General features: G+C 37.2%; 1 protein-coding gene across 6 annotated transcripts in view; it reads left to right on the top strand.

The window, feature by feature from the left end:
• The window catches only part of MRVI1 (murine retrovirus integration site 1 homolog), a 55,595-nt gene that overhangs the window by 24,256 nt on the left and 14,107 nt on the right, over positions 1 to 17,232 (top strand). For 3 of the 6 annotated variants that reach the window (XM_032112331.1, XM_032112327.1, XM_032112328.1), the window contains exons 3-13: positions 12 to 90; positions 1,126 to 1,311; positions 6,206 to 6,306; positions 7,447 to 7,517; positions 8,886 to 9,059; positions 10,019 to 10,090; positions 10,566 to 10,615; positions 11,032 to 11,073; positions 11,645 to 12,235; positions 14,099 to 14,177; positions 16,602 to 16,722. In XM_032112331.1, coding sequence (XP_031968222.1) covers positions 1,246 to 1,311; positions 6,206 to 6,306; positions 7,447 to 7,517; positions 8,886 to 9,059; positions 10,019 to 10,090; positions 10,566 to 10,615; positions 11,032 to 11,073; positions 11,645 to 12,235; positions 14,099 to 14,177; positions 16,602 to 16,722 — 1,367 coding nt within the window. In that variant the 5' untranslated portion in view covers positions 12 to 90; positions 1,126 to 1,245. The remainder of the gene's footprint in view (positions 1 to 11; positions 91 to 1,125; positions 1,312 to 6,205; positions 6,307 to 7,446; positions 7,518 to 8,885; positions 9,060 to 10,018; positions 10,091 to 10,565; positions 10,616 to 11,031; positions 11,074 to 11,644; positions 12,236 to 14,098; positions 14,178 to 16,601; positions 16,723 to 17,232) is intronic. The other 3 variants (XM_032112330.1, XM_032112333.1, XM_032112332.1) reach the window with 3 other exon arrangements.

The raw sequence follows: 17,232 nt of genomic DNA, 5'->3' as shown, positions 1-17,232 counted from the left end.
GTGACCTGCAGGCACCGCCGGGGAGTGCAGTGATGAGGACACTGATGTATTGATGAGGACAGTTCCCTGATCCCTGGGCAGGTGTCAACAGTAAGTATTGCAACCCATCCACTGCCACTCTAAGGACTGATTTGTGCTTTGCGCTGCTGATCCTCAGACTTTGGTACAGGCTTTCATGCTGATGTTATCCTTGTGAATGCAGTGCCTCCCCTTGATACTAATAATGAGAATTTTTCAGCTAATAGGTAGTGATTTTTTTCCCCCTCTTTGGGCATCTCTGCTGTTTTGCTTCAGAAGTGTCTTGCACCCTGTTGTCTTGTGCAGAGGTGCACCAAGTGTTTGCACAATTCACCTTAGTCTGGCTCTTGCTCAAAGGAAGAGTGCCACCCTCTGGGGTTCCAGTTTTGGTCCTCTGAGATCTGAGATCATGCTCTGTAGCATTAAGACTATTAGTTACTAAAAGGCATATTATGGAAGAGATGACTGAGAAGGGACCTCAGCAAAGTCTGTAATATCTGAAGGGATGTGCCAGAGGATGGATCCAGACTCTGCTTGGTGGTGCTGAGCAATAGAACAAAAGGCAAAAACTGATGCACAGCAAGTTCCACCTGAACATGAGGAAAAACTTCTTCACAGTGCAAGTGACCGTGCACTGGAACAGATTGTCTGGAGAGGGTGTGCAGTCTCCCTCACTCAAGTATTCAAGAACTTTCTGGATGCAATCCTGTTCCATGTGCTCTAGGATGACCCTGCTTGAGCAGGCAGGTTGGACCAGATGACCACCTGTGGGCCCTTCCAGCCTTACCCATTCTGTTGTTCTGTGATATCCAGGATGCTGTTTACTTCTTAGAGGATATTTAGAGAAGGTAGTTTGGTCACATCATAGTGACAAAATGAAAATCTGTAAAATGGAGGAAAGAGATGGAAATAGCAACAAGAACGGAAGGTTGTCTATTTTGAATCCATTTGCTAAGTTATACTTGACCTTGAAAGCTTTAGTTAATAAAACAGAAGATAGCATTTTTAATTTTAAACCTTAATACTGCTTGTTATTGTAAAGTGATCTCAGTTTTTGAGCATAGAGTTTTAAACGGATTTGATTTGTATTTTTGGCATCTAACCCAGCCTGCAGATCACGAGGCCTCCCAGCGCTTATGCCTTCAGGCTAACTTGAAACAGATACTCCCAGCAGTGCATGGTCCTCTTAGTCCACATTGCAGCTCCACGTGCTTCACGCTGCCCACCATGCCAACCTTACCTGAAGACAAGGGACAAGCAAAAGAGGCCCAGCACAACACTTCTCCAGCCAAAGTAAGCTCTCTTACAGAGGTGTTTCTGACACTTGCTGGAAACCTGAGGCTGAAACCTGCTTGTGTATGTTTAGGGGTTTATGAAACTATATCCAATTGTTGCTCTGTATTAATGTGTATTGCTTAATTGATGAAGCCATGAATGATCCTCCAGTTGATATTCTTAGAGTTCCTCAAATATTTTATAGCCTAAGGGATGAAAGCTTAAATTGCTCAAGCAGTTGTTTATCATTTTGATCTGGAGGCTTATAAATGGCTCAGAACAGACAGACATATATCAAAGCTGTCCAAAAATGTCCTTTCTGATGTTATTAAAGAAAACTTTAAACTTTGAGAACAGAACTTGGGCTTGTACTTCAACAACTAGTGTTACTTTTACAGATATAGAAGATGTTATGCAATTCATGTGTGTGAGAAAGAGGGAAGTGGGCTTTTTTGGTCTGTAGTCTTTCCCAGTGCTTTATTTGTCACAGCAGTAGCTGAACATACACTGAAACTATACAGAGGGCAGGTGGGTGCTCCCCAGGCATATTCATCAGTTTGCCTCAAATTGCTGTGGCCTCTAAATGTTTTTACATGTTTTCTTTCCAGATAAATATAAAAAATCAATAAAAGATGGGCCTTCCCCCATCTCAATAATCTATATCGCAGATAAAAAGTAACTTTATGTTTTAATAAACTGGGTTTGGATTTTTTTTTAATTGTTAGCTTAGCTGAAGTAAAGAACCCCACTGTGATTAAGAAATCACAGATTATCCAAATCATTCATTTGTATGCAAACTGATGTAAAGAAAGAGAGGATTTATAGTCTGGCACATCCTCAGTTAAAGATGTGAAACTGTCATTGGGTTTGAGGACACTACGTTCCACACTTTAGGTGAAAACATCCGCTACTTTAACATTGTTGGAAAATATTGTCAGCAATGAGCTCTGCACTGATTTGTCATGTCTTCCATCTAAACTGCACAGGGTGCTGAGTGTTAATTTCCTGCCTTGAGATAAACACCCCAGTTGGATAAAAGTTCATCAAGACTACCATCTGATAAGATATATTAGCTCAAGAATGTTTTATTGGAGTTTTTTAACTCACCTATGTGAAAAGTATTTTAGTACAAAAGAGTTGCTGTGTGAAACATACCCAAAGAGGAAAAACATGAAAATCTGGCAGACATCAGTGATTCTAATCCTGAACGTGCTTGTCAAATGGGAGAAAATTTCCAACCTCCTAATATAAAAGCATTACATTTTTAATACATTTTTCAGGCCTTTTAGAGGTAGATCTTAAGTGAACTATGGTAATGTGATAGTTCATGAATCAGTTCACTGTGCAAAATGCTTCATTTTAGATGATTATTTTTAGGCACAAAGTAGCAGTGGAGGGATTTTAACCAACACACTGCTCACAGGCCTACTTAAGTTAAGGTTTGCCACTAGCCAATGTTGTGAAAATTTGATCTTGTTCATAGCTGTTGTCACTCTGGGCTCTTGCTGCAGATCAGGTTCTACAGCATGACTGTAAGTCACTCTAAGTAAAATGCTTATTATCGTGAGATAAGGACTTGCAAGCAACGAGAGGGCATCAGAGGGAACTAACAACCGGTGGATTTGTTTTCTGCCATTCAACAAAATTTTCCAAGTCTGGAATCTCATCTCACCTAAAGTGCTGTCTGGTGTCTAACAATTTCCTCATTCTATTTCAGGAGATTCTTCCCTACCTTTTCCCTGCATGCCCAAATGCACACAGATTGCAAAACGGTTCTGACAAAAAGAAAGTGAACCTTACATCACATGTATCTTTCTGCATGCTTCGAGTACCTTTTACATGATAGGGAGACCTGGGTTCTACATCTCAAATTCATTTTGAGAAAACAAATGTGGATTTTCATTTCAGTATTTCTTACAGCAGCCTGTGTTTTTCTGAAATTCAGTCCAGACTTTTAATTAATATCTAAGAATATGGCCGGGCTGGCAGAGGAGGTGTTGTTTTTTTTTTTTCTCCAGTGCTTTAAAGAATCCAGGTGTTAGACAGTCATCTGACGGTCTGGCATGGTAGGTCTTTCAGCAGAGTATTTTTGTATTCCTCCCCCCCCCACCTCGCCCCATCCCATTAATGTAAAAATCCATCCAAATTTGGCTGGATTATAAAACTTTCAAAAGCACATTCTCTGTATGCTTGGTGAGGGCCTGGTAGAACTTAACAGCCAGAATGTCTGCAGGTTCCATCTCCGCTCTGAGAATCACTGATCCTCTTGGCTATTCTGTTATGGACCAAACCGCCTGTGCCACCCTCTCAGCGCTGCACACGGCTCCCTGCAAGTCTAGATGGCTCCTGGTCACCCTTGTGGAGCAGTTCCCACCTGAGCCATAGAGGTGGAGTCAGTGGGAGGGCTTGGGACAAAAAGGAAGCAAAGACTTGGGTAGCAGGGAACCACTGGTAGTAGGAGATGAGGCAGCTGTTGGGAATAGCTGAGGAGCAGATGGGTCTGGAAGCTACCAAGGGAGCACAGTTAAAAGCACACAAATGGGAGGGTGATGGAAATCTTCTGTGTCATCTCTGTGCAGTTGTACAACTGTGAGGCAGCTTAAGCTTCCTGTTAAAGCTTCTCTTCCAAGACCTGTGTAGAGCAGCCTGAGCATTCTCAGTCTGTAACAATTCCTTTTGACTGGAGCCAGCTGGCCCTGCAAAGAGCTTCCTGCTCTGGCTCTTCCTGCCCCTCTCCTGGACAGTGTAGGTTTGGACAACAGGGGCCATGAGGTTTCACTTGTGTAGATGCTGACCTCCTGTAGCTGCTGACCAGGATTAATGTTTTCAACCTGACCTGAACTAGCCTTGGCTCCAGCATCTCTTTTTTTTTCCTTCTTTTTTTTTTTTCTTTTTAATGAGCTGGTTTTAGTCCTAAAATGGGCTCGAGTGACTTCAAGGCTGCTGTTACATCATTCAAAAGTTTTTGCTTTTTGGCAGTCATGAGATTAGTATAAACACTGTGGATGTGTATTCAGCTGCCTTGCCCTACAAGCAGGTCAGTCACCTGAAGTTTTGTCATTGACAAAATATATTGTTACTTTTTAACATTTTCAAGGATATTACTAAAAATTGCTTTCAAGCTATTGTTACTTGTACACTTGAATCACATATGCTTTGGCATTCCAACATTTCCAGTATTACAAGCATATTTTTCTTAAATTTAGATCTTCACAGTGCTTTCTTGGCATATTCCCCAACCTGCTCTCCTGTGACTGACAAGGTGAACTTGCCAAGGAACGTCATATGAGAATTATGAGCATAGAAGTGTGGAGCTGCAGGAAAAATTTTTATTTTAGTAAAAAAAAATACGCTATTTACAGTAGAATCAAGAAACCTAAATCAGGGGTCCAAATCAAGGCATATTTCATTGCCTTTGAGAGGTAGAAGGGTTATGCTATGTATTTTAATACTATACCATTTTCCAAGTACTTCCAGAATTCTTTGAATTGATCAGAAAACACATTATTTCAACAAGAAAAAAATGCAGCACTGTGAGAGATGTTGCAAGGAGTTCTATGGTAAATGATAGAAATTAGCTGTCAAGTAAGTGCCAGCTTCCTTATGGAATGGGATAGAATGGTTTAGGATGGAAGGGACCTTAAAGATCATCCAGTTCCAACTGCCATGCTATGGACAGGGACACCTTCCACTAGACCAGGTTGCTCAGAGCTCCACCCAACCTGGCCTTGAACACTTCCAAGGTCTAAAATTGACTTGCTAAACTGTGACTTATTACATGCTTCATTCTATAAATGCCTCAATTAGTGCTATTGCAACAGCTTTTTCTTACCTGCCTTACAAATTTCCTGTGAAATTTTGGGATGCAGTTTCAAGAAAATTGTAGACTACAAATAATAAACGAAAACAAAACACTTGTGTATACCAGTGCCTAGTAGAAGCAAGTAGGATTTGAGAATTTACAACTTATTCTTTAAATTTTACAAGTCGATCGACAGCAATCCACTGCCACTGCTGGGAAGCTTTCCCTCCAGCTGGTTTTTCATTTTAATCTGAATACTGTACTTGGGGTAGAAGTAATCATTTTCTTACCACATATGAGAGATCCACAGTACTTTATGCCAACTTGATGCATCTCCATTTGTGATATCACACAGGAAACTGATTCCTTTTCTTCAGCTGAATGGTGTTGTTATGCAGAAGGTGTGGGATTAAGTTCTTGAGGCAAGGTTTCATATTTTTTAAGTAGGCAAGCACACATTAATATTCAGTACCAGCTTGCCAGTTTCTTTTATCACTTAAAAATTGTATTTTATTCTATTAAATATTGAAATTATATTTTCTAAAAATATATTTGTAAGTAATTTGAGGGAAAACCATGTGGAACTCTTAACAAGATAGCTCAAATTTATTTTCTGGGGTTTTGGGTGTCATGTGTACACTTAGTACTGTGTTTATTCAAGCTTTCATTATACGTTAGTATCATTTGGAGGGTTTGTGTGCTTAATTTAGCCCTGTTATACAGAGCTGCTTTTCACTCTTGCAATCAGCTCATAAATGCACTGAACTCTTGTACATGTACTTCACTAGAGGAATGGTTTTCTGTGTGAAAAACCAGTGTCTGCCTTTTTAAAGCATTTTCATTAGCTCCATGCTTACTGAATTTAGCTTGCATTAAAACTTTTGAAAGAAAACAGATATTCCAGGCGTCCATAATCTCTTTTGATTAATGTAAGTATAGACTTCTAATTCACATTTGTTTTGTCAAATTAGAGCTAATTCTCTCTTATTTCAATCACATTCTCTTTTAGGTAAGTTGAACAATACACATTGTTTTCCACACAGAGAGTCAATGTTCAGTGGCTTGAATTTCTGTTTAATTACGTTTTTATATTTGTCACAAACCATTCAGGACACAGCTGTTGAAGGGACAACATGCAGCACACCTTCCATTGTTCTTCCAGAGAATGCTGTTATGCCAGATGTAGAAATTGATAAAAATCTGGTTAACAGGTACTGTATAATACATTAGCAATCCATCCATAAATTTGACAGGCTGTGTTTCTAAAACATTGCTCTGAAATATATGTTGTGTGAAAACATTATTGCTCTATCTCTGTGATTTGGTCATATTGCCTTTGCATTTTGAGGATGGTGTTCGAGGTGCAGGGTGGGGGAACAGAAATATAATTGAGACGAAAAGAGTAGAGTTACATAGAATACTGAGCCTGACAACCCAACTCATTGAGTTGGACAACTGAAATGTCTACTTTGAATACTGTAATACAATGAGTTTTGAAGCAGTTTTGGGCCCGCTCACATAGATGGGACAAGAATACCACCTTGAGGTTAAGCATATGTGAAAGTAAGTTGTTGAATAAAAAGAGCAATCCTGTTTGAAGTTGAAAACTTCAATTCAGTTTTGAGTTGAATTAAGGTTATTATATTTATTCTGATAAAGCATACTTCCCAGGCTTTTTAATTTTATTGAGCTGCCACTAAACTTAAAATATGGGAAAAAAACATATCAGAAAATATATATCATAAATCTATCATTTGCTGGCATTTTTTAAAGCGTACTCCTCCAAACTTCAAGATTAGTTTAGAGTCAGAATTTAAATGCAGCCCTTTAAAAGAAATATTATTTGCAGGATCAGCATTTAAATTTCTGCAGTTGTTTGAGACTTTTACCCAGTTTGCTATTTAGAAAGATCCCATGGCAGTGTCAATGTGAGAGCCTAAGGAATTATTTCAGCCATAAAGCTTATTTTAAGAAGCTGTAACAATTTACAAAGACTAATTTTTAAAATTTTTAAAAAATTTTTTTCTATATACCATTCTTACATGATTTTGAAGTCATGGTAATAACCTAAAGAAAAGCAGAGTTTTTTCTGAGAAACCAGGTTCACAGTAGATGAGGCTAATAGCAAATTTTAGAACTCCTTTGTGAGATCAGTTTCTGCAATTTTCCTTCTTTCTTCAATCTCCTCCATTTTCCAGTTGTTTGGAGATGAGAGGAACAGCAATAAATGCTTTTTGTCCTCATTTTTTAATCAAAGTGCTTTCTTTTTAATATTAATTTTTTATAGGCAGTTAGGGCCTTTTTTTTGATGCCACATTCCATAATTTTTGTTCATCCATTTTTCTCTCTAGGCCTCGGAGTCCTCATAGGAGACATTCTAACCGTGCCACCAGGAATTCAACAAGTTCACTGACTTCTGTTGGTAAGGAGTGATTATTCATTTCAACTAGGATGTTTTCTCAGATATTCAGTAAAGACCTAACTAGAGAGTCTGACTATATTGACTGCAGTTTTCCCCTGTGCATACTGTGTAGTGCATGCACAGGGAGTACTGCTGGGGTGTGGAATTGTGCTCATGAGTTTGTAAGTGGACTGCATACAGACCAATTCAGAGAAATACACACATTGCTACTTGCAGAAAGATGTTGATTGGTGCATTAGCTTCACATTTTCAGAAGGCTCGACATACACATGCTTCAATTTCTTGTAGAATACGAAATACTGTTCAGTAATACTGGTTTAGCTACACTTGAGCTTAGCTGCTTAAGGAAAGTAGAACTTACCATGCTTTACAAATCTTCTCTTTTGCTGGCAGAGGGAAAGTGTCATGGAAGGTCTGTCTCTCAAACTTCCAACACACAAATGTGAGTTTAAACCAAAACAGATATTTCACTGAAAATAGATTGCTTTAGAATATTTGATCAGGGAGTATGGTTTTTGACATCCTTGAAATTGAACTAAATGGAAGGAAATTAAAGCCAAAGCACTCCTCCCCCCCCCGCCCAAAATCAATCAAAAACGAATAGTGAAACACTCCACGCCCACAAACTAAAAACCCTTGAGTTTTTGCTGCTTACTTATGCCCTTAGCTTTTCTGAAAACTTATGGTTCTGTAATGGCTCTTGTCAAATTTCAAAGTATTTTTCTCTTATTACCTGATGACTTTCCTCCTCCTCATCCAAGCTGTTCTTTGGATGCTCATAAAAGCCATTTATACTGACTCACACAGAAAAGGCCTTTCTGACAACTGACTGCCCTCTTTCTTTACCGTAAGCTGGAGAATTGCAAAAATTGGTGCTCAAAGTATAGTGTTTTCAACCAATTTGAAAGCCAGAGATTAATAAATTGTTAAATTAATTGTTAAAACTATTGTGCATAAATCTTTGGAGGGTGAATTTGTAGGTTCTTAACCTTGAAAAACTGAACATGCAAATTCCATGGAAAAACTCAGTCTACAACAGAAATGCCATGACTGTTAGTTGAGATGGATCTAATGGCACTTTTATTTAGAAATGAGAAAAACTGTATTGGAGACACAGCTGGAAAAGCCAGTTTCACATATTCAGAGCATTTTTGATCATAGTGATTAATCTAAGTGGGTTATCTGTGGTTTTCAGGACTTGCTCTAAACTTGAGATTGTAACAACTTTAGAAATTTTTGTTACATGCAAGCTCAAAGCTAAATTTATAGGTATAAATTTACAGGTCTGTTTTGTACTTGTTACTCTGACGTGCCACAATATACCTGAATATAGGAGGTGCAGCTCCAATTCTGATATTTTCTACACAGACAACAGCGGTCATGTGATTGATCTGGTAAATGATCCACTACCAGATGTCAAAATATCAGAGGAAGACAAAAAGAAGAACCTTGAATTGTTAGAAGAAGCAAAGAAAGTGAGCGAGAGGTTCCTAACACGCAGAGGCAGAAAGTCAAGAAGCAGCCTCCCAGAGTCACCCACAGGTAAGAGCAGATCCTGAAAACCAGATTTTATATTCTCCTTCAAACATCTGTAAAGGCAAACATCACCTGTAATCTATACCTTGCTGCTGTTTACAAACACTTTGTTAATTTGAAGGTCAGAATCCCTCTTGTCCTCCTCACAGTTTCACATGAAACAGAAATGACCCATCCCTGTATTTAGATGAGTCAGGATAAAATGGTATAAAGTTTTTAAGTGCCTGAATGTCCCACTGCAAACAGTGTAACAAGAAAGCATGAATTATTCCTACTGAAAAGTGAAAAATAGTCACAATTTGTTGTTTAAATGAAATTTTAGTGGCAAGATTCATCCTGCTGAAAAAGCATTCCCTGCAGACACAATTACACTGCCTCTTATTCTGAACATGGCCATAAACTAAGCTAAATGGACTGGATCCTCCTTTAAAAACAGCAGAATAAAATGTTTTGTTCTGGAATGTCAATTGAAATTATAATTCCCTTCATATGAAAACTGGAACAAAATGCCATTTTACCATGAAATACGACTTTCATTTTGCTTTGAAATGCCAGTTCAAACAAAGTTCTATCTTAAAATTGAGCTGATGTTTTCTGGAGGGAAAAAAACCCCCATAACTATACATCACCTCCTTTTATTCCTAAATTCCTCCTGAATCTTCTCTTGTGTTGCATCTCCTCAGTGCTTGCAGTATCAGAAAACTGAGGAGAACAAGGATTCCCTGTATCAATAGAAATTTTTGACAAATATCCATTTTTGACAACTGTAAGACATGAAACATACTCTGAACTCCTAATTGCGAAGTACAACCTGGCAATTAAAATTGTCAGGTTCTGGACAAACATATGACTGATAACTATGGTATTGATGTTTTAATCTCATCTGAATTCTAAAAATACAGAAGATACAAGCCTAGAAAGTAAAATTACCTTTTCGTTTTGTTTTTGTCTTTGTTCTAATGAAGCAGTTTCCCCTACTCTTAGTCCTAAAGTTTCACCCGTAGCATCTCGGAGCAACTCTCTCACTCTTCCATCAGGTAAAATGATCATAGAATCATTAAGGGAGGAAAAGACTTCTAAGATCATCAAATCCAGTCATTTTCAGGCTCAAACTTTAACTTATAAGAGCTCACCAAAAATGTATTTCTTTACTACTTCTCAAGAAGAGTAGATTTAAGCATATAGTCCTGAATATGATATAGCCCATGAATGCATACAAAATATATTTTTGCATATAGATATTTTTATTATATTTTTATTCTTGTGGTTCTGCGGGGTCACTTGTTTTAGTTTTTTAATTTTATTGATAACGAAGTTTTGAGAGGCTTTAATGATGTCTATCTTACTATCCATTTGATGGGTTTTTTCCTTTTTAATAGTATTTTTGACATTTGAATTTTTGTCCTTCATGTATTATGGGGAGCTGTGCACATATGTGTTTGTTAATGCTATAGTAGTAAAAACTTTGAGCAAAATATCAGGATATGCCCTAATTCTGAGTGTGTCTTTCAGGGTCTGAGGCATGCACAACCACTAGTATTGAGTCAGTATCTCCAGGGCAGGTAAGAACTGAACAGTCTGTGCAATAACCTGGTTATTAAAGTACTATATTATAATATGCTGCCCTTTTAGTCCCTGATAAAAATTGGAGTACCATTTTATATATCAAAATTGGATTACTGGTATTTTCTATGTACAGCGAGGGACTAATAAATGTTTACTCTGACGACAAAAATCCATGAGGTAACAAGAACTGAAAGATCATAAAGATCTATTAAGTGTAGAAAATAGAAAAATATCCAATATAACCCTAATCGATGAAGAAACTAATCCCTAAAGTTATTTCATAAATAAATACTACAAGCAATGTAAAACTTAAGAGATTCAGAGTTCAGCCATTAATATCTATATCTACCATTTGCAGCATAGATGTGAAAGATAACCTTGTAAGGCATTTTTTTCTTCATTTTCTTGCTAGAATAACAGAATTGTGAAAGAGGATGACAGGCAAACTGCAGAGGTAAGTGTTTCACGTTAAGAGCTGAACAGTGTGCTGGTTTGTCTTAGCACACGTATGACTTATGGATGGGACTAAAAATGCTGGAAGTCTGTTCACTGAGTGAAAAGAAAATTACACTGCTCTAAGAAATTATGAAGTACCTTCAAAAGTAGTGGAGGACAGTGGGCTTGCAGCTGTCTTTCCATCCTATCATGCACCCTGCTCTAGCTCAATTAAAATCAATATACTGAATAACTTCATAAGTAAAAGTATCTACTGTAGCCATTTTAGTTTACACCAGTGTTTTTTTGTTCTTCCATTACATTAGGATGCTAAGGAACTTGGCTTTAGGTGGATTGCTATAATGGACTCCGGAATGGGAGAGGTTAACTCAAACATTCAGAGAGGAGATTCCCAATTCAGTATTCTTCAAGTGCCTTTTAAAAATTATTTCTCTTGTCAACAGCACATATTCAAAAGCAAATGTCACTGAAAAGGAAATGGCTTTTTACAATTAAAATCTGTCCTTGGGCCAGGGAAAAGAGGAATCTGGACTTGTTTCTGTGTTTCATGTGTTTCCCTGTACTTTCAGAATGCTGCAAAAGGATTAATTGATCGAAGGCAGAATGATCAAAGAAAGATTTCTCAGGGAAGATTGGTTCCTCGTTCTGCTGCCTTTGAAAACTCCAAAGAGAAGCACTCAGACCAAAAGGAAAACTTTGATCCATGTAAACATATGGATACTTTACCTAAATGCTCCCCTTCAGCTGACGATGGTGGCAGAATGTCTCTTAATACTTGCATGAATGTTTGTGAAAATGAACTTGGAAAATCATTCCTCAAGAAAGGAAAAGAAAATGATGTTCCTTTAAGAACCCATCTACCAGGACCAGGAATAGGAAATATGGACTCAAAGCTAAAAATTCCTGTTCCAGAAATGAGGGACCATAAAGTTCCATGTAAACCAGAATTTAAACTGTATGGACTGCGTCCTCCTCTATTACGGGCTGTATCCTGGGATAGCTTGGAGCCTGGACAGAAAGAGAAAGCCCCTTTAAAATTACCATCTGAGGAAGATAAAAGCTTTGTTGGTAATAAATCCAGCAATCAGTTAAAAGCATTCAAAGACCTTCAAATCCAAGTTCAGCCAGTTCGAATGCAGAAGCTGACAAAACTCAGAGAGGTAAGTCCTGGTCACCAGTTCTATCCTGTTTTAAAAAGTCATTCTCATACCCTACTAAACTTCCAACATGTTCAGCATTATTTTTATCACTGCAAGAAACATACAGTGATAAAATGGGAAACAGTTTCGGCATAATCAATACAGAATTGTATCATGTTTGTCCTTTGCAATTTTACTAAATTGTAACCTGTAAGTAAATTCCAAGGAATTATTCTATTTCTTACTTCTCTTCAAATATGCATCAAGTGCACTGTGGTACTTCGATGTGTGCATATGCATGGGCATGTGCTCTTGCATGTTTCCATTTGCAAGAGCTCAAAGGACAGGAAATGGGTTTGTAATGATCGGTTGATTATTGAACCTTCTCAGAAAATATCTCAGTGTGTCCAGAGCTGTAAAACTGGGCATCTCTGAGAGCAAGGGCAGGTAGAGCATGCCCAGACTCACAGTTCCTAATTCTAACATGCTGCAAATGTGTCAGCTTCTAAAAGAATAGATTTGGACTGCAATATTTATTAACTAATCTGTTGTTAAATAATTTTCTAAATGATTAGTAAAAGTTAAGCATTAAGCCATAAGAAAAAAAGCAGAAATTTAGTGAAATTATAAACCACCAAAAGAAAGCAGTGAACATGTCTCTATTACTAATAATGACTTTTGAAAGAAAGAGAAAAAAAAAAGAAGTAGCAAGTACTTTCCTGAACAGCCTAATAAGGACATTTTCCTTGACCCCCAGTAGTGAATATAGGGCTGACAAGCGAGGACCTCAAATTCTGCACTTTGGTTAATTCATTCCCATTGTATTGTTTGGGAATGGCAGCTTAGTTACTCATCTTTTCCTGTTTATATAACACATATTCTTAGTGTGTATGTCCTGGAAGTTTTGATTACAGAGACCCTTGAGCCATATAATTACAGAAGAAATTCTTTACCGTGAGGGTGGTGAGGCCCTGGCACAGGTTGCCCAGGAATGGGCTTGAACCCATTCCTGGCTGTGTTCAAGCCCAGGCTGGATGGGACTCTGAGCCTGGGATAGTGAAAGGTGTCTCTGCCCATGACAGGGGATTTGTAACCAGATGATCTTTAAGGTCCCTTTCAACCCAAGACATTCTATAATTCTTTAATTCTATAATTTTGAGTGACATAGAAGCTGTTAAGCACAAATAAGAGAATCAAAAAATTATTGCAATGTGGTCTATAATTCCAGTTAGGTAAGATTTGAGCTCTGTCTCCAGTAGAAATTATCTACTCATAAACAAAAGCAGGTATTTGTTTAAACATATGTGAGAATATGAAAGAAAATGAGGAGATGATAAAAGGAGAAATAAGACAACAAAGTTTAATCCTAGAGAGTCCATTTTTCTGTACCTATAAGGAACAGAGGTAGAACACAGCAACAGTGAAGCATTAACTTGCAGCTGTAGCATCCCAAGCTCTGGTCTTAATAAAGTCAAAGTGGCAAAGTCTCATATATAGGATTTTCTGAATTTTTTCTATTATCTGGGATACTTAGTTATTACTGTGGCTACATCCAAAATTGCTTTTTTCATTTTCAGTTACTAAAGCTCTCACTTACCAAAACTCTATATATCTACTTGAATAAGGAGCACATTTTGAAAATCTCTGTTTGCATGACCAGGAATTTTTCTAAATAATGCCTTTATGAAATTTGAAATATGTAATATTCTAGAATATGTGTGAATTTAAGAGTATCCATGTTACTTAGCATCTGACTGTAATGTAATGCAAACATCTCTATTGTGCTTATTAACTAAAGTAAATGTTATATTTAGTGTTCATGTGACAGGGATATTTGAGATTTGTAGTTCAGTTACTTAGAAATGTTACTGGCTTTCTTCACAGGAGCATATTTTGATGAGAAATCAAAATCTAGTTGGACTTAAACTTCCTGAACTTAGTGAAGCAGTGGAACAGGAAAAAGGTGCAGTATCATAAAAGCTGGAAGAAGTGCTTGTTATATACTGATTTTTATAACTGACTATTATGTGGGCGCAAGGAGAAAAAGTGGAAAAAGTCTTTCACTTCAATTGCAATAATAGTTGAAGCAGCCATGGAGAACAGTAATAAATGATGAACAAGAGAGACCAATACTGGGAAGTACCTCAATTTCTTGATGATTAGAACCAAGAAGATACTGTAGGAATTATTATAACCAAGGGAAAAGATGCACATGTGGAACCGAGTCTGGTTTGTACCTAATACTTGTAGGACTGAAGTTTCAGTAACCTTCTGTAAAAACATTTCAGCAGTGATGGATTGAATGGATGTAACTTCTGCAAGATATTATGGTCATAAGGGTGAACTTGATCCCTGGGAGTATAAGAGATGGGATGCTTTATTCCTGCTTTTTTATTTCAGTATATGTGTGGCAAGTATGGAAATGGCATTTTCACTTCTGGTCCACATTTCCATGTCAATGTGAATGAGAAAAAGTAAGGCCAGAGAAGAGTCATAAATGTGTTTGAAGGATTGGAAAAATATGCCTCACAATAAGTGGGATTTTTTAACCTCAATTTGTGTGATTTTTAAGGAAAAATAAAGGAAAATGCTTTTTTAAGGAAAAAGCTTAAAACTCCACATAAATGAGGAAAAATAAATCTGCCACCAAATGTTTTTTGCAATCTAACACAGGCAAAAAAGATTTGATGCCTGTAGCTGCATCTAAAAAATTCAGAATTAAAATTAAGATAAAGATATAAACCTGAGGACAATTCAACATGTGGAAGAATTAAATAGCAGTAGTGCTTAGCTAAAATACTTAAGCCAAATATATCAACCTAAAATACTTAAACCAAAATATATATTTGTTTGTAAGCAGTTAAGTCAGAACTTGTTCAGTGTGACATTAACTGAAATGGAGATGGTTGCTATGAAAGGAGCTGAAACTGACTGTCCAAGATTTAATCCAAAGACAATTTCAATTTTTCTTAATACTCTTCATTTTACTAATTCATGTATTTGCACTGGAACTAGCTCACTGGGCCTTAAAGTTCCTGTTACACTGAGAGATTGTTGAGATATTACATTTCATGTTATGTCTGGAAACAGACTCATCTTCAGTCTGAATGAATCAAGATTAAAGGAGGCTTCTTGTCCTCTATATTTAATGATTACATCTTTGGATTCTTAGATATGATAATATTATTTCTGTCATTCTGCTAATATGTAATTTCCCAGAAATTATTTAGCAGGTTCTGTTTGAAAGTGTAAAGGAGTTGCCATTTTACCAGCCTGTTACATAATTTTTGCAGGTTTGGAAATCTTGAGGAAAACATTATTAAAAGCTAGGCATTATTTTATCCAGCTTCTTGACATGGATCTCATGAGTATCACAAGCTTTTTATAGTCCAGTAAGTTATCTAAATGGTAGCCAGAACATTAAGGGTCAACTCTTTGTCCTCAGTGGGGAAAACAAGCAAGGGGTCAAATTCTTAGTTAATTTGTTAGGGAGACCTACTTCCTTACATTGTCGTAAAAACCACATTTTCAACTGGAGTAGTAATTTTGCTTAAAAAATAGGAAATAGCCAGATGCTTCATTATTACTGTTATGAATTCAATGTACTATCTCCATCATGGTTTTAATCAATGACAAGTTACTGTCACCGTCCGAGTAAACAAACTCTGCATCTACACAAGTTTAGGTAAATGGAGTGCATTAAATCTGGAAACACTGTGGTGTCAGGCTGCATTTTATGGGGACACACATGACTGTTCTTAAGTAAATACTGGAATTTTTTAATATAAAGCAAATGCACGGAACTAAAATGTAGTTGGAAAGAATCTCCTTTTCTGTCTTTCATGTTAATGCTCTCCAGATTTACACACTAATTACATGGCAAGTCTAAGAGTCCTTCTGTTAAACTTATAAACAGGAGAACAATACAAAGATTCCTTCCCAAGTGAGAGATTCAGACTGGGGAATCTGCCTGTTCTACAGGAGAGTCCTTCATTAAATTCTGGCAGGATAGAAGGAGATAAAGGAACTAATATTTGTAAAATTAAATAAAATGAAAATACAGAAGCTGAGTAACATGAGTTAAAAAAAAAGTTAGCCATTTCTTGGTCCTTATGAAAGTGACAGAATCAGAGAATGTAAGTATAATCTTTATATCCTGTTTCAATGAACATAGAATGCAAACAGGTACAGGATGTAATTTACAACAATAAATGGTGCACAACATCTGTAGTATAGTACATTATACTAGACTTCATCTTGGCAGGTGGCACTTAAATAGCCTTAGAAAATGACAGTATTCTATTACAAAATCTCAGCTAAAAATTTCCAGAAAGGAATGCATGACTCTTCAAGTAACATAATTGTTTTAATCTGAAAATGTCTTTAGGCCCTTCACCTCTCCCTTCCCCCACTGAAGAGGAAGAGACAAAGAACAGCTCTGATGTCATGCCCAGCATTCCTGATGTACTGCTGCGAAAACTGCGAGTGCACAAATCGCTTCCAGGAAGGTAAAAGCTCATTAGAAGGGGAAACACATCATTGAGGAGAGGGCACACCAATGGTTTCCAGTCAACTTCCTTATGGAGTTCCAGTCATAGGGACACAAATTGTTGCATCTTAGAATGTGCAACACAGATTTTCTGAAAACTGGTCCTACAAGTAGATTTTTATACAGATTTTTCCACTCCTGGGTTCCAGGATTGCTGCTGCAGATAAGAACTCATACTGAAAATATTAATATTTCTCTCCCCCATAAAAATAATCAGGCCAGATGATGCTTTCCAATGGTAGAATTTGAGTGTGTAAGAAGTCTGCAATTTTTCTGCAGGTGACAACTTTTCAGGGAAATGGAGTTTATTCTGCAAATGTAGTTGAAGGACTCACTTGTGAATTCATTGATTTGGACTTTCCAAGACATTAAAACAATTCCAAACTTATTCAGCCAAAAATCATTCCTTCATTCACCCACATGGTTTTGTACCAAAACCACCAGAGCTTCAGTCATCTGAAGCAGCCAA

The sequence above is a fragment of the Corvus moneduloides genome, chromosome 6 (assembly GCF_009650955.1).
Source record: "Corvus moneduloides isolate bCorMon1 chromosome 6, bCorMon1.pri, whole genome shotgun sequence".
Lineage (NCBI taxonomy): Eukaryota > Metazoa > Chordata > Aves > Passeriformes > Corvidae > Corvus > Corvus moneduloides.
Note: the sequence above shows the minus strand (reverse complement) of the source record. Positions and strands in the feature narration are given on the sequence as shown.